General features: G+C 45.1%; 1 protein-coding gene and 1 long non-coding RNA gene across 20 annotated transcripts in view; one reads left to right on the top strand and one right to left on the bottom strand.

The window, feature by feature from the left end:
- The window catches only part of ABLIM3 (actin binding LIM protein family member 3), a 193549-nt gene that overhangs the window by 15811 nt on the left and 153005 nt on the right, over positions 1 to 24733 (bottom strand). For 11 of the 15 annotated variants that reach the window (XM_089909518.1, XM_089909519.1, XM_030762775.2 and 8 more), the window contains 5 exons: positions 11232 to 11379; positions 9963 to 9992; positions 9347 to 9405; positions 7316 to 7376; positions 6151 to 6613 (listed from right to left, as the gene is read on the bottom strand). In XM_089909518.1, the coding sequence (XP_089765644.1) occupies positions 6534 to 6613; positions 7316 to 7376; positions 9347 to 9405; positions 9963 to 9992; positions 11232 to 11379 (378 nt within the window). In that variant the 3' untranslated portion in view covers positions 6151 to 6533. Of the gene's footprint in view, positions 1232 to 5987; positions 6069 to 6150; positions 6614 to 7315; positions 7377 to 9346; positions 9406 to 9962; positions 9993 to 11231; positions 11380 to 24733 lie in introns of those variants that run through there. The other 4 variants (XM_089909529.1, XM_089909522.1, XM_089909521.1 and 1 more) reach the window with 4 other exon arrangements.
- The window catches only part of LOC111183073 (uncharacterized), a 77246-nt gene extending 52513 nt beyond the window's left edge, over positions 1 to 24733 (top strand). For all 5 annotated transcript variants that reach the window (XR_016392810.1, XR_016392811.1, XR_016392809.1 and 2 more), the window contains one exon: positions 1 to 24733. This exon is cut by the window's left edge. This is a non-coding gene — a long non-coding RNA (uncharacterized LOC111183073).

Below are 24733 nucleotides of genomic sequence, written 5' to 3'. Positions count from 1 at the left end.
GAACCACGGCCGACTTTGCAATGCAAGCCGAGGACTGGTGGGGGTCTGGTTGGGTTGCTCTGCCAGCCCAGGGACCAGAAGACATAGGCCAGGAAACTTTCTATAGGACATGGCCTATATTACCTTTGGGCGGGGAGTGTTAGAGGTTGTCTGTCTAGTTGTTCGGTTGGAGCTGTGGTGGGAACATTAGCCCTGTGGTGAGTTGTCAGGCACATAGATTGTAGTAAGGCTGAAAAATACAAGCTTCAATAATGGGCCTCTCCTCCAAAGGCGGAAGGGTCAGGAGGTTCTGGGAGCAATGAGGGAGGGTCCCAAGAGGTCCTGCAGCTCCAGTGCTAACGGGTGCCCTGCTCTGTCTCCTGCTTCCAGCTCCCGCTCCCTCCCTCTGGTTCTCCACATAGGGGCCAGGCAGGGGGCCATTGGAAGTAATAGTGCAGGGAAGGGAAGTGCTTTTTCTTTTCCTACCATGAGGCGTAGATTTGGACTAGAGAGAGGTGAGGATCAAGGATAGGAGGAGGATTGAAGAGGAGAGGAGAGGCCAGGGCCCTATCCACTTGTTTACTTCTGTAACGAGTAGACATGAAACCCACATTTCTAGCTGCATCACCCCCAGACAGCATTGAGGTCCTAGTCGGGGTGATGAGAAAATTCTTCAGAGCTCTCAAAGGTGCTCAGTGACTTGGGGAGAATGCTGTGGATCCTCCCATGAGAGGGCCCCTCTGGGGCCAATAAGGTATGAAAACTGCAGCATCCTCCCTGGAGACTGGGGAAAAGAGCCGAGAAGCAGAGAGAAGAGAGACTCCTTCAGGCACCTCCTTTAGCAAAGAGAGTTGGACCTTAGGGGACTCAAGTCAGGAGAGATGTTTCAGTATAAAAAGGCTTCCCAGTAAAAGGATGGGAGTCCCCACGAATCCCTTCCCAAATCCCATTGCACTTAGAAAAGAGAAAGGAAGGAGCATAAAAATATCTTGAAGATGTGGGCTTGCCTGACGATACAGAAAAGCAAGTCTCATGGCAGGCAGTGTGTCCCATTACACGAGAGGATTATACCGAGCTTCAGTATAGAGACTTTACATATATCTTTATATAAATGCATATATATTTATAGAGCTTCTGCCTAGAACAGCCGGGCTTGCTTCTTCAGTTCATTCCTCTTCCAGAGGGCCAGCCGGTCAAACTCGGAAATGGTCATGCCGAAGACTTGGTAGAACTCTTCCTGGGACAGGTGGCGCTGCAAGGAGGTGGGAGGAGACAGAGGGAACAGCTTGAGGATGTGAGGTGCAGGCTGGGGGCAGGTGGAGGCAGGAGTGGTTCCTGTGCATTTCCTCTGGGTACACTGTGCCTGGCAGTGTCTGACCCATGGAAGGTGTATGATGAATATCTGTTGAATGGATCAATGTGTGAGTGGTTGTTTCCTGGGAGGGACCTCTGTAGCTGGTCTGGCTGGAAAGGCCTCCCCCACCCAGGACTCAGGTGGGACTTCTGCTTCACCTAAGTGCCTCTCGATGCATCCCAGCTGACCTCCCCTTTCTGCAGTCCCTGCTCCATGCATTGTGTCCAGGAGTGTGTATGGATTAATGTTATCGCTCTTTGCTCTGGAAGAAAAAGGAGGCATGCCCAAGATTTTAGGGCGTATTTCCTCTTACTAATTAGTTTACAAATGATCTGGAAGGTTGTTCCTTAGGCCAGTCAATGAAAAAAAGTTACTGTCCAGATTTTTCCAACCCCCACTCCCTGAAATGTCCTTTCATCTCTTTCTTATTTGAAAACAAGTATGCCATATAATGAAACATTGTTCTGCATGCCTTGGCAGGTTTTTTAACCCCTTTCTGCCTGCCCTCTCTCCTGCCCCTTCCCATCAGCCTTGAAAGTTGATACATTATCCTAAGCTTTTAGAGTTAGAAATATATGGCACTTAAAATGTGGCAAAATGTGGAAAATTGGTACATTTAGGTGAAGGGTAGATGGATACTCATTTTACAATTCTTGCAACTTTTCTGGAGGTCTGAAATTTTATTTTTCAAAATAAAATTTACAATTATGTTTAAAGATAGAAATAGATGGCATATATCCTGCCTGTAAACTTCCTGCATTCACTTGCTGTTGGTAGCAATTATATTAGCTAATTGAGTATTGAGGGAGATTGAATGAGAATCATGTATACAGCCACGTAACAATTAGACAATTCTCTGGCCTATTGTCCCTGTGAATTAATGTTTTCGCCACATTTCCAGAACTTTAGGTAAAAGTAACTTTGATACTTTTGTTAGATATCATTGGCTGCCGATGACTCTGAGTTGATTTTTTAGTACTTAATATTTAACACTACCACCAATTCCTTGTATTGCGTTTGTATTATGCTCAGTAGTTCATAAATGTACATTCACCCTCATTTTTCTCCTTTAATTCTTCTGACCTGATTTTCTTCTGAAAACCAGGAATAATTTCTACCCAACTGAAAGATGAGAAAAGCAAAAGTCAGAGAATTAAAATGACTTGCCCAAGAGGGAGGGAGGAGAGGAGACTAGGTAAATAGCAGAGCTGAGACCAAAGTCCAGGGCTTCTGATTCCAAATGCAGTGTACTCTCACTGCCCCTCTTGGTCAATCCCATTAAGAATTTCATAAATATGTCTTTCTTTTATGAAAAATTTCAAAAATACACAAAAGAGAGAAAACGCACACCCATGCCCATCATCCAGATTCAAAGAGTTTTACCACATTTGCTTCATGTTTCCTTTGCTGAAGTGTCTTAAAGCAAACCTTAGACACTGTTCACTCCTACATACAGCGGTTTGCATCTCAAAACATACTGGCTATTTTCTTACATAACCACAACAGCATGGGCAAGGAAAAAATGACAGTAATTCCACAGAATTACCTAATACCTGTCTACAATAAAATTCCCCTAATTGTCTCAAAGTGTTTTTTTTATAGTTGGTTTGTTTGAATAAGGATTCAGACAGCATCCACACATCACATTTGGTTGTTAGACTCCACCAGTCTAGACAGTGCCCCTCTTCTTTTGTTCATGCTATTGACTCGCCCAAATCTGTTTTACTTGCGCTCGAGTGCTGAAAAATATGTGGATATGAGAGCATTCTCTGCTCCTTCCATAGTAAAGGCTGAGGGGAACTGTCTCATTTGTTCTTTTTGTTGTTGTTGTTGTTAGAGAGTGATGGTTACTACTGATTCTCTAGCTGGCTTTCTCCACTGTGTTTAAAAATCTTTTTTTTTTTTTTTAAATAAGACTCAATTTAAAGGAATGGCAGACTAAACTACTCAAGTAAACACTGTAGGACACACTGAAGGAGTCTGAGGCTTTTCTTCTCTCCTCCTGTTAAGGGCCACGTGGAGCCTCCTTTCTCCTCTGAGTTCTCAGAGCACACAATGGCAGCCCTGTCCATTTGACATTCACCGCAGATTTTAAAGCATAAAGGTTAAGTGCATAGGCTTTACAGCCAGGCAGATAGGAGCGTGTGACCTTGGACATGGTAACCTCACTGAGCCTCAATGTCCTCTTCTGAGAGTGGCAGCATCCCAGTACCTACCTCACGGATATTGTGAGGGTGACTGAGATGATGCGGGTCACATGCTTGGCACAGTGGCTGGCACTCAATCACCGGCACGCTCATTAGTGCAGTGATCTCTTCATGTGTCTGTCATATAGCATGGCCTGGTCTCTGTTTCCTTTGATTTCATCTCCTCATCCTCTCTTCTGGGCTCACGTGGCCCCAGCCACACTCACCTCCTGCCGTCCTCCAACACACCAGACTCACTCCTGCATCAGGGCCTTGGCAGCGGCTGTTCCCTTGGCCCAGAATGCTCTTCCTTCCTATATAAGCATGGCTAACTCTCTCACCTACTTGAAGTCTTTGCTCAGATGTCATGTTTTCAATGAGATCTACTCTGACCACCCTATTGAAAACTGCAACTCACCCCTCCAACTCCCAACCCCCCTCACTCTGTTCTCCTCTTACCCTTTCCCTCAGCCCGGTTACTTCCCAACATACTCTATCCTTTATTTATTACTTGTGTCATTTACTGTCTGTCTCCTCACATGAGAACGTCAGCCCCAAGAGGGCAGGGGTCCTTGTTTTGTTCACTGATATGTTGTAGGCACCTAGAACAGTACCTGGTGTATATAATAGGTTACAATAAATACTTATTGAGTGAACAAGTATCTATACTCCGAGCTCCTTGAGGAGAGAGTCAGGGGTTTCCTTCTTCCGTGCCCTTCCTGAACTGCTGCAGACAGCTAGGACAGTGTCTCTAGCCCAGTGGTCTCAGCTCAGGCTATATATTAGACATCCCTGGGAGCCTCTGAAAAATACTGATGCCTGAGCTCCTTCCCCAGATTGTGATTTAATTGGACTCAGATGGGGCCCTGTATGGGTATTTTAAAAAAGCTCCCTAAGTGATTCTGATGCTTAGAGAAGGTTGCGTTTTCCTGGTCTGAGCTTCTGGGTGTCCTGGAGGATGTAGGAGAGCAGTTGGTCCTCCATTACGAACCAGGTTCGTGAACATTTCCACCCCTAAGTGCTGGCTCCAGTGAGCTGCCGTCGGAGCTGTCCCCTTCAGCACCGGCAGACACTCACTGCAGGACTGTGAAAGGAAGCCCTTGTTATACACGTGGGGAGAATCATCCGCTTCCTTCCCTGCTACCCCAGCATATGCTAGAGCTGAAAGGACTCACAGGGCTTCCCGACCCACTCGCATCTCCCTCCTGCAGCTCCAACCCTCTACTCTGGGCAAATTCATCAGCCGTCAGGTCAGGGGTGGTCCCAAGAAGGGCTGAGCCTCCTCTCTTACAAGCCTGGATTCAATTCCACAGACATCTCCTGACACCTCCCCTAGTCCAGGCAGAGGAAATGGATGGCTTGATGATCTGATGCAAAGGAGAAAGAAAGGTATTGGATCTGTGCTCTGGACGCAGGGCTGGGGAGGCTGGAGGAAGAGGTTAGCGACACATCCTGAAGAAGGCTTAGGGGAGGCTTTGGGGCACAGGCATCACTAGAATGGGGCCGTGATGAGTGAGGAGGCTGGCAAGATGGAAAGGGTGTTCCAGGGAGAGGCACTGGGGTGAAAAGGGCAGCGTGTGTTCCTGGAACTAATGTAACCAGGGACCGGGACTCCATGCCAAGTGGACTGGATGGCTTGAGAGCCCAGTGCCATGGTCAGGCCATGTCTGCGCCTTACTTATGCTGTTCCCACTGCTCATGTTGCTCTCCTGCCTCTCCATCCATCTAAACCTGCCCACCTCCAAAAGTCCATCCAAATCCTTCCTCTTCCCGGAAGCCTGTGTCACCCCACCCAGCTTTAGTGGTCTTCTCTGAGTAACAGCAATGAAACACTTAGGAAGAATTTTCTACTCAGTACACTGCCAGATTCTGTGTGAAGGGCCCTATGTGTATTGTCTCACGTATGTCATTTGGCAACCTGAGGGAAGCATGACAGTCACCCCATTTTACAGAGGAGAAAACTACGGTTTGGAGAGGTTGTCATGTGGCCAAGCTGTCCAGTTGGGCATGGCAGCATCAGGGTTGGAACCTAGGGAGTCTTGCTTGAGACTTGCTTATATGTTTACCCTCTGCACAGAGCTGTCCCCCATCCTTCCCTGTCACAGGCACTGGTTTTCTATACAATCCTGCATAACACCAGTGCTGTGTTTCTTCTTATCGGACAGACTGCAGGCTCTTGGAGGGCAGGAACCAAATCTAGCTCCTCTCTTATGTCTGCAGAAGCATCAGCCCCACTTGGAGACACGCTGTAGCCGTGCCCCACAGATGCTAACTGAACTGAGGAGGCTGCAGAGAACAGCAGGGAACGGTCTTGGGCTAAGGAAACCAGGTTGGAGTCTCTGCTTTTTTAACCAGCTGTGTGACCTTTACGGCATTCATTCCGCCTGCTCCTCCTAAGCTGGGTTAGACCAGGCAATTTCTGGAATCACTTCAAACCCAAGGGCACCTGCTCAGTTTTCTACACATACCTCTAAACGCGTCCGATCCACATCCTTGGGCAGTCGGTTTCTCCCTCTTGTGGTCACCAGGAGCAGTTCATAAGGGTAGATCTAAGAGAGAGGAGGGGGGATATTTGTAGGTTGGGTGAGGGTGGTGGGCTTGTCCCTTCAGACATATTTTGTGTCTGGCTGGGGCTCCCTCCTCTGTCCAGAAAGAGCCAGAGATTAAAGTCTGGAGGAAGGGCTGAGTAGGTCCTTTTTCGGGTTTCCTGGCAGCCTCAAGGCACCTTCTCCCAAAAGGCAAGGCTCTGGAGTCCTTGAATACTGCCAGGGATGAGCTTGGTTGCATTTGGCCTTAATGTGAGCACAAGGGCTCCTGAGTGTAAATGTCTCATATCTGTGATTGGCAAGCCTCTAGAGAGTCTCCGAGGCCCGGGGGAACTGTCTGGTTTCAGGAGGCAAGAGATGTAGGGCAGGATTCAGGGAAACTGGGCCAAGGAGGCACTTGAAATGCTAGTCTTGAGAGGACCCTTGGGGTTATTTATCGATGTTCCCTTCCCTGCATAGACAGTGCTGTCATCTTCCTGCTGGTCCCCAGTGTAGCAACATGCAGGGTCCCGGAGACCCCCAGGGTCTGTGTATCTTTACCTTGTACTCTGTAGAGAGAAAAGAGACACACACAAAGTAGAAACCATCAGTCTTTGCTCTGCATCACTACACTGGCCTCTGTCATAGAGACACTGTCCTTATTGAATTCATCCCAAATCAAGGATGGTTTGAACATAATGGAGAAAGGGGTTGGGCTGATCCAGAGATAGGTTTTTAGGGGGAAAATGACGTTTGAGATATTTAGAATAGAAATAAGGAGAGTCTGGGCCCATGAAGCATATGGGTGAGATCCTTCATCTTCTGGGGGGAATCCTCCAGGGTTTGATGTGGGCCTGCCTTCCTGCCTGAGCCTGCTTGTAGGAGCTGGAAGAGGCTGGTGGGAGAGCATCACTGGAAGAGAGCATGAGGCTCACGGAATTTTTTCTTGGAAGAATGTGCATTTGGCTCTGAGTATTTCCCTCCACCCGGGGCTGGCAGGCACCTCTAGCTCAGCAGTCCTGGGAGAACAGCAGGCACTCTGTGACGGCTCTGGGAATCCAGATGGGACAGATGGCCTGGAGATCACCCAAGGCCGGGGACTTGAGAGGGTGAGAGCAGAGCAGGGGAAAAGGGAGGGAATGGGAAGTGAAAGGGAACTCGGGGTTTGCACAGAGCCCAGCGTGGGACGAGAATCGTTTGTCAAACGGGCTATTATGAGCAGGGCATTATAATGAGGTCCCTGTGAAGTCCCAGGAGACGCCGGCACTCACCTCGCATGCCCCAGTTGACAGCGTTCATGCTGTCGTAATGGAATAGGTCTGCGCTGGGTGTCTGCAGGGGAGACAGAACCAGGGCTGGCCTGAGGCACGCTCACCTCTGCCTCCCTGAAGTACTCACCCATCTCCAGAAAATGCACTGGGGCTGGTGGGACACGGGGCCCTCTCAGAAGCCTCGGTCTCAAGGTGGAGTGATTTACTTCACTGCCATATGCCTAGTGCCTAGGCCTGGCACGTAGTAGGCACTCAGTAAATATTCATTTATTAGTGAATTACAGCTCATGCTTTCTTTCATTACTCAAATATCATTTTTTCTGAGATCTGCCCTGACAACTCTATCTAAAATTGCAAATCGCCCCTTCCCCAACTCCCAACCTCCCTCATCCTGCTCAATTTCCCCCTCTTCCCATAGCACTTACTACTTTCTACATTGTGTATAAGGTGACTTGTGTACTATTTACTGCTTGCTTTCTATTTCTCCCTATAAGAATATAAGCTCCAAGGCCAGGGGTCTTTGTTTTGTTCGGTCACTGAGGTATTCTGAGCCCTCAGAGCAGTGCCTGGCATACATAAAAGGCTTTCAATAAACATCTGTCTGTTCATGAACAAATGTCTAGGCTTTGGGCGTGCTGAGGACAGGGTCTGTCTCTTCCCCGCTTGGAGTGGGTGGGGCCCCAACACCAGCCGTGGCTCTACTATGGACCTCTGATCCCTTTTGTGTGCTTAACCCTAAAATTGTCTCTTAACAAGTCTACCACTTTTGTCCCTCTGCAGTCTCTTCTCTATACAGGAGGGATCCCATTAAAAATCTGAGTTGGGGGCTTCCCTGGTGGCGCAGTGGTTGAGAGTCCGCCTCAACCACATGATGCAGGGGACACGGGTTCGTGCCCCGGTCTAGGAAGATCCCACATGCCGCGGAGCGGCTGGGCCCGTGAGCCATGGCCGCTGAGCCTGCGCGTCCAGAGCCTGTGCTCCGCAACGGGAGAGGCCACGACAGTAAGAGGCCCGTGTACCGCAAAAAAAAAAAAAAAAAAATCTGAGTTGGATGGTGCAGCACACCTACCGGAACCCTTCTGAGTCCTTACCAGCACACAGGTCCCTAATGACATCTCCGTCTGGCTTCATCTCCACGCTCACTCCATCCCAGCCACACATCCTCCCCACCCAGGGACTCTGACACTGTGCTTCCCTCTATTAGGGTGGCTCTTGCTAGTCTTGGAGAGGTGAGGTCCCTCCCTGCACTCAGGCCTTTGTTTAAATTCACTCTCTGACCTTCTCTCTCTTTGCCTCCTTGCTTTGTCTTCCATCTGAGCACTTATGACTGCTGACTTCAAGTCACACGTGCACTTATTGGTTGTCTGTCTCCCCAGCTAGAATGTGAGCTCCACAGGAGCAGCGAATTTATTCACTGCAGGACTTCCAGCACTCAGAACAGTGCCTGACACTTAGTAGGTGCTCAGTAAATGTCTATCTTAGTGTCCTTCCCCTTTCCCCCATCACTTGTCTATTCACAGAGCCTCTCCTTTTGCCAACAAGACATATTTTTCATCCCCTTTTTAGTCCTTAAACCACCTCACAGCTTCCAAGAAGGTTTTATGCCACAGGACATCTAAGAGCTCAGAAGGCTCCAAGCCACAACGGGTGAGTGGAACCCAGCAGTCAGGTGTGGGCTGTCGGGGGCAGCTGGCCCAGGCTCGAATCCTGGCTCAGCACTTACTAGGAATGAGAGCTCAAGCAGGTCACTGAGCCCCTCTGTGCCTCCATCTTCATCCACAAAATAGAGTTATTAAAAATAGTAACTACCTTGCAGGGTTATAATGAGTGAGTGCTTGTAAAGTGCTCAGCATGGAGTAATTGTGCCATAGATACTAGGTGCTCCCAGCCCCTCTCACAGGGGGCTCTTTTGTTAATGCACCTCTAGCCCCAAGGCCTCTGTCCAGGTTTCACCCGTAAGTCATCACTCCTGAGCTAACACAGGAATTGTGAACCTCTTGGGGATAATGTCCCTGGAACAGCCTCTCTTACCCTGTGCAGCCCGTTTCTTCTGTAGGCAGGCAGGGAGGCAGATTTGGAGATGAGGGGGTCTGAAAAGAAGGAGCCAAGACAATTACCAGGGGCCCCAAGCCAGGGTTTCCTCTCCCTGAGGTCATCTGGCTACAAATGGCCAATGTTACTTGTGGGAAGGGGGACAGACAGGGACCACCAGCTCCTTCCACTGCTCTCCAGGCTTACAACTAACAGTCTTAGGGGTGCCTCACCCTGGCAGAATTCTAGGCCCACCCCAAGTACCCACTCACAGAGTCTTCTGGTGTTAACCTGCACACATCTATCCTCCTATGATGGACCCATGTGTCCTGGAATTGGGGTCGAGCTGGAACTCAGACAGGCAGGCTGCCACGTGGGTGGAAGAGGTGTGTGCTCTTTCTTTCTCTCTGGGAGCTGTTGGGCATGGCAACACTGGTTCCAGGACCAAAGATTAAGACCCATTGTCTGACAAACACATGGGGTGGACTATTTCAGATGGGGACTGTGCTGGGACATCCACGTTGTATGGTCATCACAACTAAGGGGGACCTGCCGCTGACTCAGCTCTGGCCCTCACAGAACATGATGGGCTGAAGGAAGGGCAGGCAGAACATACCGCTGTCAGCCAGGTAGTGGGACCGAGGGGCTGCAAGAGAGGGAAGCCAGAGATCAGCGTTCATGGAGACAGACAGAAATGGCTCCCATACCTGGGCCACCCTGGCTGGCGGGGAGGAGGGCCCTCCTTCAGTACCTCCTTTCCCACTGGTCAGTTTCTAACTGTTGCACCTGCACCTGATCCTCCCTCCCCCACCCAGCTTGTAGCCCAGCACCTGGCACAGTGCAGGTGCTCTGTGATATTTGTTGCATAAATGCCATTGAATGGAGCTGAATTTTGAGCAGCACTGGTGCAGTGTACAGAGCCAGGGGTTGAAAACAGTGCCTCTCGGTGGTGAAACAGGGAAACAGCCCATCAGTTCATCCTGGCTTGGCCATTAGTAGATACCCAATTTCAGAGAAGTAAATCATGCTTTGTTTTCTTATCTGTAAAATGGGAGGGATAGTGTCTCCTTTATAGGGTTATTGTGAAGAATATAGGACACAATATAGTAAGGTGCTTAGCACAGTGCCTGACAGATGCAAACCCTCAATAAAACTGGCTTTATCATCATCACCACCACCACCACTGTCATCTTTGAGCTCACCTAGAATCAAGGTGCAGTACAGCAAAGAGGGAAAAGCTTATGGCCTTGAAGTCACTCTATGCTGGGCCTGATCCTGGCTCAGTCACTTACTGGCTTTCTGACCTTGGGCAAGAGGGTTAACCTCAGGTCTCTCATCTATAAAGTGGGTGATAATAATCCCTCTACATTGTGGGTCTTTGTGAGCACCAAGGGTGATAATGTATCTATAAATGCCCAGCACACAGGATTGCAATAAATGGTACCTTTTATTATCCATCAAGTATTGACCTGAGATAGGATTTCCTGGCAGGACTGAATCCCACAGGGGTAAGTAAGAGAGGAGGCAGGAAGAGGATGTGTGAGTCCAGGAACAGGGAGGAGCTTACAGTGAAAGACTCTCAGGGCAAAGTGCTTGAACCAAGCCTCTGCTTGTATATCTCCAGTGATGGGAGGCTTGCTACCTCAAGAGGCATCCCGTTTTATCTTCAGACTATTAGAAGAGTTTTTTCTTTACATGGAAACTGATTGGAAGTCATGGCTTCAGATGACCCAAAGAAGCAGAAGTGACTGCTCAGGACGGAGCATGGTCTTATTTAGTCTGTATTCTAGACCCTGGTGAGGCCATAGAAGGTTAGATTCACTAATGAAAGAACTGATGGGGAAGAGAGTGCCCCCACCCCGGCAGGTTACAGGGCAGTGCTTACAGCCATTTAGGGACATATCATAGCCAGCTGTGTGCAGGGCCTCTCGGCTGCTGGTGGAGCTCCGGGGTGGGGTCCAGGGATCCGCGTAGGAACTGGACCGGGCCTTCATCTCTTCCTTCAGAATTAGTCGGCCAATTCCACTCTGGAGCTGGGGGTGGGGGAGGAACAAGATGAAGTTAGAAGGAAGCAAAGAACACTGAGATGGAACAGGCTTAGGAAAGGCTGAGGGACCAGATTCTCTATAGTGAACCTCTGGCACTTTTTGCCTTTTCAGTGTCTCTCTTTCCTTGCAGCACCCATATTTTCCTTTGTGGGACTTCATTTCTCTTCCACAAGTAGTCCTGTGGTCAGGGTGGGGCGCTGGTGGTACGTACCAGAGCCCATATACAATATGTGGGCTTTTGTGTGCGTGGCTTCTTTCACTAAGCATAATGTTGTCAAGGTTCATACACATTGTAGCATGTATTAGCGCTTCATTCCCTTTTATAGCTGAATAATAGTCTGTCATATGGATATGCCACATTTTGTTTATTCGTTTGTGAGTTGATGGACATTTGGGCTGCTTCCGTCTTTCGGCTCTTGTGAGTAGTACTGCTAGGAACCTGCGTGTACATGTATTCGTTTGAGTACCAGTTTTCAGTTCTTCTGGGTATATACCTAGGAGTGGAACTGATGGGTCTGTGAACAGAGAACGTCACCTAACATGGGTCAGTAAACAAAGGATGTTGCAGCCACCCAGCCATCAACCTCTGCAGCCACCACCAACAGTATACCCTGAGAGGATTCAGAATGGAGTAAAGCAGGATACTGGGCCTAGATAGTTAAGGTGCATATCAAAGGAATGATTTCAGTGCATCTTCCCATACACAGAAAAGGGCTAAATTCATTAACGTGAGATGTCTGTTTTTTCTTTAATTAGAATCTTTTGACGGACGTTTGACTATCTGCTTTGTTTTGTTTTGTTTTGTTTTTGCAAAAATTCCTTTATATCCTGGTTCCTCCCTTACCCCTTCAGAACTGTCCCTCAGAGCTATCTGAGAGGCTGTCTCCCGGGCTTAGCTCCTTAGTATGTCTGCTGAATAAAACATAATTCTCAACTTTTAGGTTATGCAGTCAACAGTTTTGACAGCTACAAAGGGACCCAGAGCAGACTTTTCTCCTTTGCCTGAACTCTCCAAGGGTCCAGAGCCTAGGTACCAGCAGAGGATTCTTGGGCCCATCTGCCACCTCAGAGAGTCCAGATGAATTCGGGTGAGTCTCTCCTGATTCTCAGATCTCCTGTTATTGGCTGATGATCCTAAGTTTTATTCAGTGATGTTAAAACTCCTCACTGGAAGAGTAGTAGGTTATCCTTGAAACTTAGTTTCAAGAAGAGGTACCTGGGTTATGCTCAGTTGAAAGACACTGAGTAAGGTTGGACTGGGTAATTAGGTGGAAGACGGGCCTGTCGTTTTTCCTTGAATTGGCTACTTTAATAGAGTTTGTCAAAATAAAAGTGAAGGTATCTCATGAGAGCTTTCAGCTCAGAAGGAACATCACCTCCTGGCTGGCAACAGCTTCCTCAGGCTGTTCAGTGTCCCTGAACACAAACTTGTGGGAGTGGTAGAGGCAAGTCCTCATACTGTGCAGCTGTCCCTAAAGGGAAACCCACTTTTTCAATTAAACACTTGCCTGCCAGGGACATGCGTAAGAGCTGGCCACTCCATAATCCGAGTACCCATGGTGGTTGTAGGCTACTGAAGGGAGAAACCAAGACTCATAAAAGGGCTAAAATGAATCTAGGGTAATATCTAGAGGAGTTAAGCTCACAACAGCACATTGGCTCACCACACGATCATCACTAGCGATTTTATCTCCACAAACTGACTCTAGAATGGGGAACAAAGCTTTCAAAACAAAAAGAAAAAGGAACGACAGATTGCCAGCTTCTAACTAATACCCCAGCCAGACATATATGTACAACACGTATACTTACAAGTACTTACTTAATTGGGAATTAAAGGAAATCTCGCCCTGAAAATGACTAAGATGAGGCTCTTCTATTGCATGCACAGTTAAGTTAGAGAAAGCCTGCTTGATAAAACATCTTTTCAGAATTCTGACCTTAAAGAAACAAAAGCCCTTCTAGGGGGAACTTGCATTTCTCTCCCTGTGTCTTTGAGATGTAAATGTTCTACCTGATTTTCTTAGGCATTTTGTGTGTATGTATGTGTATATGTCTGTTTCTGTGTTTTGATTACTTGGTCTTTGCCACCTGGAAGGTACACATATGGTATACAATTCGGCAGCCAACCGAATAGACTGGGATTCTGAGCAGCCTTTTGTCTGACTGTGCCAACTCTCAGGGGCTTTTGCCCTCTTAGCCTTCCTTGCATCGGCCTGTGCGATGAAGCCCTTTACTTTCTTAGGCTATTTTGGGGAGTAAACTTTCTAGATTTTGTGAAGGCTACATCTTCACACTCTGTTGTGGGGACTTCTCTGGTGTCTTATTGGTTTGCATCAATAAGATACATCTTATTAATGGCCACATGATGGATCCTTTATATTGGAGAAACTTCTAAATTGGTAAATTTTGAAAGAGCTGTGTTACTGGTACTTATAAGAAGAAAACTTAGAAGGTGGAAAACATATATTCAGTTAACCTAAGAACTGCCTTAATTGAAGACAACAACAACAAAAAACTGGTTTGGGAAGCCTTATTTGTGGTCTCTGCTTCCCCTCAGTGGGTCTTACAGATGCCAATAAAAACATTAGGGTAATTCATGTTAATTAGGTTGATTAACAGGGAAGTAAACTGAAGAGAAAGTTTAGAGACTTCTTCCCAACAAGGCGGAAATTTTAAAGGGACTTATCCCAAAAGGATAAAGAAATCTTTAGATGATTATTTAAAAATGGGATAAATAAAATGGATGTTAATGGGATTAAAACAAAGGTTTGATAGAACATCACGTAAGGCTGGGTGGAACAAAGGGGCCCCCTATAGGTCCCCAACATTAAAGGGCCCCAAACAAGTCCACTCTATTTACCCCACTTAAAAAATATATACATTTAGGGACTTCCCTGGTGGTCCAGTGGGTAAGACTCCGTGTTCCCAATGCAGGGGGCCCAGGTTCGATCCCTAGTTGGGGAACTAGATCCCACATGCATGCCACAACTAAGAGTCCGTGTGCTGCAACTAAGAAGCCCACATGCCACAACTAAAACCCAGCGCAGGCAAAATAAATAAATATTTTAAAATATACATACATATTTAAATGGCTGGAAGTAAATTACACTGAGATACCTGGCCAAAAATTACTTGGGGCAACAGTTAGGCCGATTAAAAGATTGACAAAAGGGCCTGAGTCCCTTGGCTCAACCCCTCACTGGGGACCCCAGAGCCTTTTATTAAAAATAGATAAAAGAGTCAGAGGATAAAAAGAAAGGAAAGCTTCTAGGACTCCTTGAAAGACCAAGGCTTGATGATTGGGTCCTAATGGAAGATAAAGGTAAAGGTATAAAAGTTGATAGAACTGAGATGAAAGTTTATAAAAATTGGTATACCTAAACGGGCTTTATATAAGATGGTTATTTCTCTTTTGTGTAATTATATTGTGTGATATACATGTTTCACTGGGGAATCCTTCATAAGACAGGCCGTATGAATCTGCCCCTCAGGAAATATTATTAAACATACAAAAGGAAACCAGTAGGGTTACCTGAGCCTGTATAATATAATGTAAAAACTGGGAGCAATATTCAGGGGCTAATAAAAATAATAATACAGATTTTGCTCTGGGTCTCACCTGTGCACTCAGAAAAAGGACCTTTGTTGAATGCCTCATGCAAGCTTTTGAAAGCATGATAAATTAAACCCTAAAATTCTAGAACATAGAACTCTTGAATTTTGGCTTAGTCAGAAATCTTCTCACTGATATAAAAAAGCAAATTAAACAAAGTACAGTTGGGCAAATCAATCTTTTAATATCATTTAGGCAGCAGACCAGTTTTTTTGAGAATTAAAAGCAACTGTCTTTGTTTTGCAAATCTCTGCAAATAAGAAATGTAAATACAGCCCACATTGATCTGAGACTGAGCCTAATTAGCTCAATCAGGTAAAACCTGAAACCAAGGAGGAAAAAAAAAAGCAAAAAAGTCCTTTTAAACTCAAACTGCTGGAAAGGCTCCCTCACCCCAAATCTAATTCATAGCCTCCTTAAGGGTTTATCAAGGATAAATACAAATCTTAAAAGTCTTTTCCACAAACAGCAAAGCCTTAGTCATCTGAGCAAGCAAGTTTAACTTATTCCAACGGTTACTTATAAACTAGTAAGTTTATACTGTAATACCTGATTCATAACTAAGTTTTTAAGGTGAAGCTCTGAGATCTCTAGTTAGGTCTGTTTATATGTCTGTGTACATATTATACATATGAGATGTCTCTACCTCCGGAAAATACTGTTAAAATTAAATTTATAAAAGAGTTCCATTTAATTGACTTAAAAGTAAGTGCTTACAAATGAAATACTTCTAAACATAAAAGAAACTGGGCAGAATGAATTTCAGGTTCATGTATCTAGGAAATATTCAATATTAAATTAATATCCGGTATTAAAGCTAGCTTCAGCTGCTGGTTTCATCAGTCAATACAGACATCTTTCACTTGGTACATCTTCATTGTACCAAGGTTCACTGAAGGTTAATAAGTTCATGTTATTTCTGTTGCAGAGTTTGTCAGCAAAAAAATTAACTTAGTATGATGATATTTTCATAAATTATAAAGGAAAGTAAGAGTTTTCAGGTGAACCCTTTAGGAATAATTATGCTTTGGGTATATGGATTTAAAACAGTTTCTCCAGATTTTTGGTAACTTAAAACTTTAGAGTTTTTCCTATTTATTTTTAATTTTTATTTTATATTGGAGTATAGGTGATTTACAATGTTGTGTTAGTTTCAAGTATACAGCTAAATGATTCAGTTATACCTATACGTGTATCTGTTCTTTTTCAGATTCTTTTCTCAAGAGGTTATTATAAAATATTGAGTAGATTCCCTGTGCTATACAGTAGGTCGTTGTTGATTATCTGTTTTATATATAATACTGTGTATATGTTAATCCCAAACTCCTCATTTATCCCTCCCCCCCCCGCCACCACGTTTCCCCTTTGGTAACCTAAGTTTATTTTCAAAGGCTGTGAGTCTGTTTCTCTTTGGTAAATAAGTTCATTTGTATCATTTTTTTGGGTTCCACATATAAGTGATATCATACGGTATTTGTCTTTCTCTGTCTGACTTACTTCACTTAGTATGATAATCTCTAGGTCCATCCATGTTGCTGCAAATGGCATTATTACATTTTTTTATGGCTAATATTCCATTGTAGATACGTACCACGTCTTCTTTATCCATTCCTCTGTAAATGGACACTTAGGTTGCTTCCATGTCTTGGGTATTGTAAATAGTGCTGCAATGAAGATTGGGGTGCATGTATCTTTTCGAATTATGGTTTTCTCTGTATATATACCCAGGAGTGGGACTGCTGGATCATATGGTAGTTCTATTTTTAGTTTTTTAAGGAACCTCCATACTGTTCTCCATAACAGTTGTACCAATTTACATTCCCACCAACAGTGTACGAGGGTTCCCTTTTCTCCACATCCTCTCCAGCATTTATTGTTTGTAGACTTTTTTTTTTTTTTTTTGCGGTACACGGGCCTCTCACTGCTGGGGCGTCTCCTGTTGCAGAGCACAGGCTCCGGATGCGCAGGCTCAGCGGCCATGGCTCACGGGCCCAGCCGCTCCGCGGCATGTGGGATCTTCCCGGACCGGGGCACGAACCCGTATCCCCTGCATTGGCAGGCGGACTCTCAACCACTGCGCCACCAGCGAAGCCCTGTTTGTAGACTTTTTGATGATGGCCATTCTGACTGGTGTGAGGTGATGCCTCATGGTGGTTTTGATTTGCATTTCTCTGATAATTAGTGATGTTGAGCATCTTTTCATGTGCTTTTTGGCCATCTGTATGTCTTCTTTGGAGAAATGTATATTTAGATCTTCTGCCCATATTTTGATTGCACTGTTTGTTTTTTTGATATAGAACTGCATGAGCTGTTTGTATATTTTGGAGATTAATCCCTTATCAGCCACTTGATTTGCAAATATTTTCTTCCATTGTGTGGGTTGTCTTCATTTTGTTTATGGTTTCCTTTGCTGTGCAAAAGCTTTTAAGTTTAATTAGGTTCCACTTGTTTATTTTTGTTTTCATGTTCATTACTCCACGTGTTTGTGTTTTTTACAGGATTTTTTCCTGTAACTGATTTCTAGTCTCATAGTGTTGTAGTCAGAAAAGATGCTTGATATGATTTCAGTTTTCTTAAATTTACTGAGGCTTGATTTCTGGCCTAGGATATGATCTATCCTGGAGAATGTTCCATGTGCACTTGAGAAGAATGTATACTCTGCTGCTTTTGGATGGAATGTTCTATAAATATCAGTTAAGTCCATCTGGTGTAGTGTGTCATTTAAGGCTGTGTTTCCTTACTGATTTTCTGTCTGGATGAGCTGTCCATTGATGTAAGTGGAGTGTTAAAATCCCTCACTATTATTTTGTTACTGTCAATTTCTCCTTTTATGCCTGTTAGCATCTGCCTTATATATTTAAGTGCTCCTATGTTGGGTGCATATATATTTTCAGTTATTATATCTTCCTCTTGGATTGATTCATTGATCATTATGTAGCATACTTCTTTGTCTCTTGCAGCAGTCTTTATTTTAAAGTCTGTGTTGTCTGAGTATCACGACTTCAGCTCTCTTTTGATTTCTATTTCCATGGAATACCTTTTTCCATCCCCTCACTTTCAGTCTATATGTGTCCTGAGGTCTGAAGTGGGTCTCTTGTAGACGTATATATGTGGGTCTTGTTTTTGTATCAGTTCAGCCAGCCTGTGTCTTTTGGCTGGAGCATTTAATCCATTTACATTTAAGGTAACTATCGATATGTATGCTCTTACTGCCATTTTGTTAATTGTTTTGGGTATTTTTTTTTTAACATCTTTATTGGAGTATAATTTTTTTACAACCGTGTGTTAGTTTCTGCTTTATACCAAAGTGAATCAGCTATACATATACATATATCCCCATATCTCCTCCCTCTTGCGTTTCCCTCCCACCCTCCCTATCCCACCCCTCTAGGTGGTCACAAAGCACTGAGCTGATCTATCTGTGCTATGTGGCTGCTTTTGGGTTTGTTTTTGTAGGTCTTTTTTCTTCCCTTCCTCTTTTGTTCTCTTTTGTGATTTGATGACTCTCTTTAGTGTTGTGTTTGGATTCCTTTTCAATTTTTATTTGTATATCTATTGTAGATTTTTGGTTTGCAGCTCCCATGAGGTTTTGATGTAGCAGTCTATATACATATACAAGATTTTTTAAGTGGCTGGTCTCTTAATTTGAAATGAATTTCCAATATCCTGCAATTGTACTCTCCTCAAGATTGCTGGTTTTGATATCATATTTGTGTGTGGCTGATTTCCTACCTTTAGTGTATGTTTGCCTTTATTGGTGAGTTTTCCCATTCATAAGTTGCTTGTTTCTAGTTGTGGCCTCTTCTTTTCTGCCTAGAGAAGTTCCTTTAGCATTTGTTGTAAAGCTGGTTTCATGGTGCTGAATTCTCTTAGCTTTTGCTTCTCTGTAAAGCTTTTGATTTCTCCATCGAATCTGAATGGGAGCCTTGCTGGGTAGAGTAATTTGGTTATAGGTTTCCCCTTTCATCACTTTAAATATATCATGCCACTCCCTTCTGGCCTGCAGAGTTTCTGCTGAAAAATCAGCTGTTAACCTTATGGGGATTCCCTTGTATGTTATTTGTTGCTTCTCCCTTGTTGTTTTTTCTATTTTCTCTTTGTCTTTAACTTTTGTCAGTTTGATTAATGTGTGTCTCGGCGTGTTCCTCCTTGAGTTTATCCTGTATGGGACTCTCTGCATTTCCTGGACTTCATTGAGTGTTTCCTTCCCCATGTTAGGGAAGTTTTCAGTGATAATCTCTTCCAATATTTTCTCAGGCACTTTCTCTCTCTCTTCCCCTCTGGGACCCCTATAATGTGAATGTTTGTGCATTTAATGTTGTCCCAGAGGTGTCTGAGACTACCCTCATTTCTTTTCATTCTTTTTTCTTTATTCTGTTCCACAGCAATGACTTCCACCACTCTCTCTTCCACTTATTCATTCTTCTGCCTTGTTTATTCTGCTTCTCATTCCTTCTTGTATGTTTTTCATTTCAGTTATTGTATTGTTCATCTCTGTTTCTTTGTTCTTTAGATCTTCTAGCTCTTTTTTAAACATTTCTTGTATTCTCAGTCTGTGCCTCCATTCTTTTTCCGAGATATTGGATCATCTTTACTATCATTACTCTGAATTCTTTTTCAGGTAGATTGCCTATCTCCACTTCACTTTGTTGTTCTTCTGGGTTTTTATCTTGTTCCTTCGTCTGGAACGTATTTCTCTGCCATCTCATTTTTTCTAAATTTCTGTGTTTGTGGTCTCCTTTCCATACGCTGCAGGATTGTATTTCCTCTTGCTTCTGGTGTCTGCCCCCTGGCGGGTGAGGTTGGTCCAGGGGCTTGTGCAGGCTTCCTGGTGGGAGGAACTGGTGCCTGCCCACCGGTGGGTGGATCTGGGTCCTGTCTCTCTGGTGGGCAGGGCCATGTCAAGGCGTATGTTTAGAGGTGGCTGTGAGCTCAGTACAGCTTTAGGCAGCCTGTCTGTTGATTGGTGGGGCTGTGTCCCCCACCCTGCTTGTTGTTGTTTAGCCTGAGGTGTTCCAGGACTGGAGCCTACAGGCCGTTGGGTGGGGCCAGGTCTCGGTGCCAAAATTGTGCCCTCCCTGAGAACTCATGCCAATCGGTATTCCCTGGGGCCTTTGCCGCCACTGTCCCTGCCCCCACAGTGAGCCACAGCTGACCTCCACCTTCCCTGGAGACCCTCCAAGATCCGCAAGTAGGTCTAGTCCAGGCTCCTGTGGAGTCACTGCTTTGTGCTGGGTCCCTCCAAGAGTGGGATCTGCTTCCCCTTGTCCGTGGAGCTCCTGCAATCAAGAACTGCTGGCCTTCAAAGCCAAATGCTCTGGGGGCTCCTCCTCCCAATGCCAGACCCTCAGGGTGGGGACCCTGACGTTGGGCTCAGAACTCTCACTCCTGTGGGAGAACCTCTGCAATACAATTATTTTCCAGTCTGTAGGTCACCCACCCGGCAGGCATGGGATTTGATTATATCGTAAAAGCACCCCTCCTACCATCTCATTGTGGCCTCGTCTTTCTCTTTGGGTGTAAAATACCTTTTTTGATAGGTTCCAATCTTTTTTGTCAATGGTTGTTCAGCAGTTAGTTGTGATTTTGGTGTTTCTGTGAGAGGAGGTGAGCTCAAGTCCTTCTACTCCGCCATCTTGTCCGGAATTGAGATGCTTTGAGTTTGGATGCTTTCTGCCTCTTTCCTTAGTGTGTGCTGGCCATTATTCCTTTCAAATGGTGTGTGGATGTGTGGCAGCCTGTGCACACTCCTGGTATGGAAGGAGCAGCAATTGGCGCCTACTTGCGGGTCTCCCAGCAGCGGCAGTGGCCCATGTGCCCCCAGGCCAGTAGGGGCAGAGATTGTTGTCTGCTCCTGTGTCTCTTAGCAGCAGTGATGGCCCACGCACTCCCGGGGACAGCAGGGACCGTGACTGGTGGCTGCTCGCTGCCTGTGCGTACTCTCTGGATGGTGGGGGTGGGACTGGCGCCTGCTCCCGGATCTCTTAGTAGCAGCGGTGGCCCGCACACTCCCAGGACAGCAGGGACAGTGACTGGAGCTTGCTCATGGCCTGTACGTGCTCCCCGGACATTGGGTGCAGTGATTGGTACCTGCTCGTGGGTCTCTTTTAATGGTGGCAGTGGCCCACACACTCCCGATAGCAGGGACAGTGCTTGGTGGCTGCTCGCGGGTCTCGTATTTGCGGTGGTGGCCCGCGCACTCCTGCGACAGTGGGGACAGCACTTGGCGCCTGCTCACGGCTCTCTTATTGATGGCGGCTGCCTGTGCCTGCCTCTGGAGCCACGATGGCAGTGGTGGCTCGCGCCCACCCCTAGAGCTCATGTAGGTGGTGTCCTGTTGTCTGAGAACGTGCGCACAGGGAAAGAAGCTCCGATGGTGGTCCCACCCCTCTCCTTGCATGCCCCCCAACAATGGTACCTTGCCTCCATAGTGGTCCCAGGCTTCTTCCGAGTGCACCCTCAGTTGCCACACTCCACCCTCTTCAGGCTGTCTCCGCATAGCCAATCCTGGTCCTCTCCCTGGGTCTGACCTCCAAAGCCCAGGCTTCAGCACCCAGCCCCTGCCCATGTGGTGGACGAGGGCCTCAGGCTGGGGAGCACAGGGCGGCAGTACTGACCATCTGTGCAGGTCTGTCCGTTTTGCCTTCCACAGACTGGTTGCTGCACTCTCGTCCGAGGCTCTGACGCTCCCCCTCTGTCCAGGCTGATCTCCCCACGGGTGAGGGAACCTCCCAGGGTGTGGGAGCCTTTCCTCTTTCACAGCTCCCTCCCTGGGGCGCAGGTCCTGTCGTGATTCCTTTCTGTCTTTCTTTTTCTTTTGTCTTATCTGGTTATGTGGAGGTTTTCTTGCCCTTTCAGAAGTCTGAGGCCAGTGTTTAGATTTTCTGTGTGAATTGTTCCACTTGTAGATGTATTTTTGATGTATCTGTGGGAAGAGGTGAGCTCCATGTCCTGTTCCTCTGCCATCCTGATTCCTCAGCCCTTGCTAAATTAATTTAAGTAATGGGAATCCACTGACTATCCAGGTCACTTCAAATAAGATAAAATACTCAAACATTATTTGCTAAACAGGTCTAAATTTACCTACTTTTGTCTCCTTACAAGAAGGAAACTAAAGATGTTTGGGTTCACTAGACACAACTCTTGTACCACATTGAAGAAAGAAATTATGCTATGAGAAGATGTATGTTTCTAGAGGTTAAGTGATATGCCAATCAGGAATGCTGGTATGACAAACAGTTCACAATTACTTGCTACTTGTCAGTTTTCACTAGAGATTAACGTTTTTAAGGGTTAAAATTATAATATGTAATTAAAGCTACTAAAGATAATAAGGGAAACATTTCAGTATGCAAGGAAAGTAGGGTGTGTTTTTTTCAGCAAAAGAAGGTATGAAGAATGGAAGTGCATTTTGTTAAGTGGAAAGAATGATTTTGTCCTAGAGCTGGTTGTTTCTGGATGGAAAAATAAGGGACAGACTAACAGGAACAGAGAAAGTTGTGGAAGGTTTGTAAAAAGGGAGCCCTGAAAAGGAGTTTTGTACATGGTCAGGCTGGGATTGGATTAAATTTAGTTAGGTAAGTGTATATTACTATTGAAAGTAGGCTGGTGCAAGACTGGGTTTGGTTCCTCTGTTAAGAGAACAAAGTTATCTTGAAATACTGCTTTTGAAAACAGATTTTGTAAGTCATCTTTGTTTTTGAAATCTTTTTTTTTCTCGGTATGCGGGCCTCTCACTGTTGTGGCCTCTCCTGTTGCGGAGCACAGGCTCCGGACGCGCAGGCTCAGCGGCCATGGCTCATGGGCCCAGCCGCTCCGCGGCATGTGGGATCTTCCCGGACCGGGGCACGAACCTGTGTCCCCTGCATCGGCAGGTCGACTCTGAACCCCTGCGCCACCAGGGAAGCCCGAAATCTTTTGTCACTTTAAGTGAATAAGTATTGTTTCACAGTGACCTATGATCCTATTTGACCAAGTGTTTTGAAACCTTTTTGATATTTTTGACAAAACTTCCCAAATAACAAATTCTAACTGAAGTTCTTTTGACTTCCAGATAACTCTGGGATGCTTCAAAGAAACCCTGCGACATCTCAGAGAGAAACGTTAAGCTAATTAGGCTAATTTGATATGTTAAATTACTTGAGAAGCACTGTCAAGTGATTGGAGATAAACCTTCTTAGGTTATATGGTATGGGTAAATGTCATTAATACAGATATTCCAAAATTTATATGGAATTCCTAAAAATCTGGTATGTCCTGGTATAAGGTTATCAGTCATAATTCTAGGTGTTATCTTAGGATGTTGTATGTCACAGAAATATCCAAGTTTCTTGTCAATTACATTATAATCAATCAGATCTTTAACCATGCCATTTTAAGTCTTGTTTATACACAATCATTGTTTTACTCTGATGCTTTTATATATGAAGATCTTAGTGAAGATTCATAAAAAGCACTTTTGATAAATACAAGTTTTTGATAACTTTTAGATCTTACTCCTGAACTGGGTAAGAAATGTTAAAAGACTAATGGAAAACCTGACAACTTCATCTCGATGAACAGGAATTAATTACATGGACTGAATGAATTGATGAACATGACTTATAATTTTATGACTTTTTTCTGAAATATACTGGTTTTTAATCTCTGTTTTCCAGAAAACCTTTCCTCTTACGCTAACTATGACCTTCAACAAGTTGATAAAGTATACCTTTGTAAACGAAGATGAAACATTTATCTTTTTCTCTCTACCTGATTCCTCCAGAATTTGGCTTCTCCAGTTGGCTCCCCTGTGGACTTGATGGCTTATTTTGACCAGATTACAACTAGTTATACTAATCACTGTTTTAGTTTGTTCTCTCTTGGCATTTGCAAATTATTTATGCCTTGTGCCTCTCTCTGCTGCAGTATCAGTTTATTAATGTTACTAGCTGTGTTACTTATGTCCTGTTTTATGAGATTGTTATCTCTTACATTAGCAAAGTGTAACCAAGCCTCCAGCAAAATTAATGACGTCTCGAGTTAGTTGATCATGTACATAACTCTACATAGAATAATTGTAATAGTGCAATTCTAGATCTGGGAAGAAGCAATGAGGGAAAACATTTCCTGGATCACAACAGACTAATAAGACAGGTGATCCAGAGAATTTTAGATTATCAACAGGGTCTAATCCACAACAAATCAGCACATTGAGTGGCCTAGCAACAGAATCTTCACGTGATCAAGGGATGAGCCTTCCTAGCCCTGAGGGACAAAATTAGTCATGAAATGCCTCCCAAATATTGGTTGAATTTATGGCCAAGAGGAAGCACTGTGAGCAAAGACTGTCACCTGCCGTATCAGTAAACAAGCCATGAAGCCATCAGCCTCTGCAGCCACCACCAATGGTGCAGCCTGAGGGGACTCAGAATGGAGAAAAACAGGATACGGGCCCTAGATAGTTAAGGTGCATATTAAAGGAATGATTTCAGTGAGCCAAGGGCCTTGCATCTTCCCATACATAGAAAAGCACTGAATTCATTAACTGTAGATGTCTGTTTTTTCATTAATTAGCAGCAATCTTGTGATGTTCGACTTCCTGATTTTATTTTTGCAAAAACTCCTACATATTCCTGGCTCCTCCCTTACCTCTTTGGAACACTCTCTCAGAGCTATCTGAGAGGCTGTCTCCTGGGCTGAGGTCCTCAGTATGTCTGCTGAATAAAACATAGTTCTCAGCTT

This window comes from Delphinapterus leucas, chromosome 3, assembly GCF_059928025.1.
Source record: "Delphinapterus leucas isolate spDelLeu-1000000601 "Yukka" chromosome 3, BTC_Dleu_Yukka2, whole genome shotgun sequence".
Classification (NCBI taxonomy): domain Eukaryota; kingdom Metazoa; phylum Chordata; class Mammalia; order Artiodactyla; family Monodontidae; genus Delphinapterus; species Delphinapterus leucas.
The sequence above is the reverse complement of the archived record's forward strand: the minus strand, read 5'-3'. Positions and strand labels throughout refer to the sequence as shown.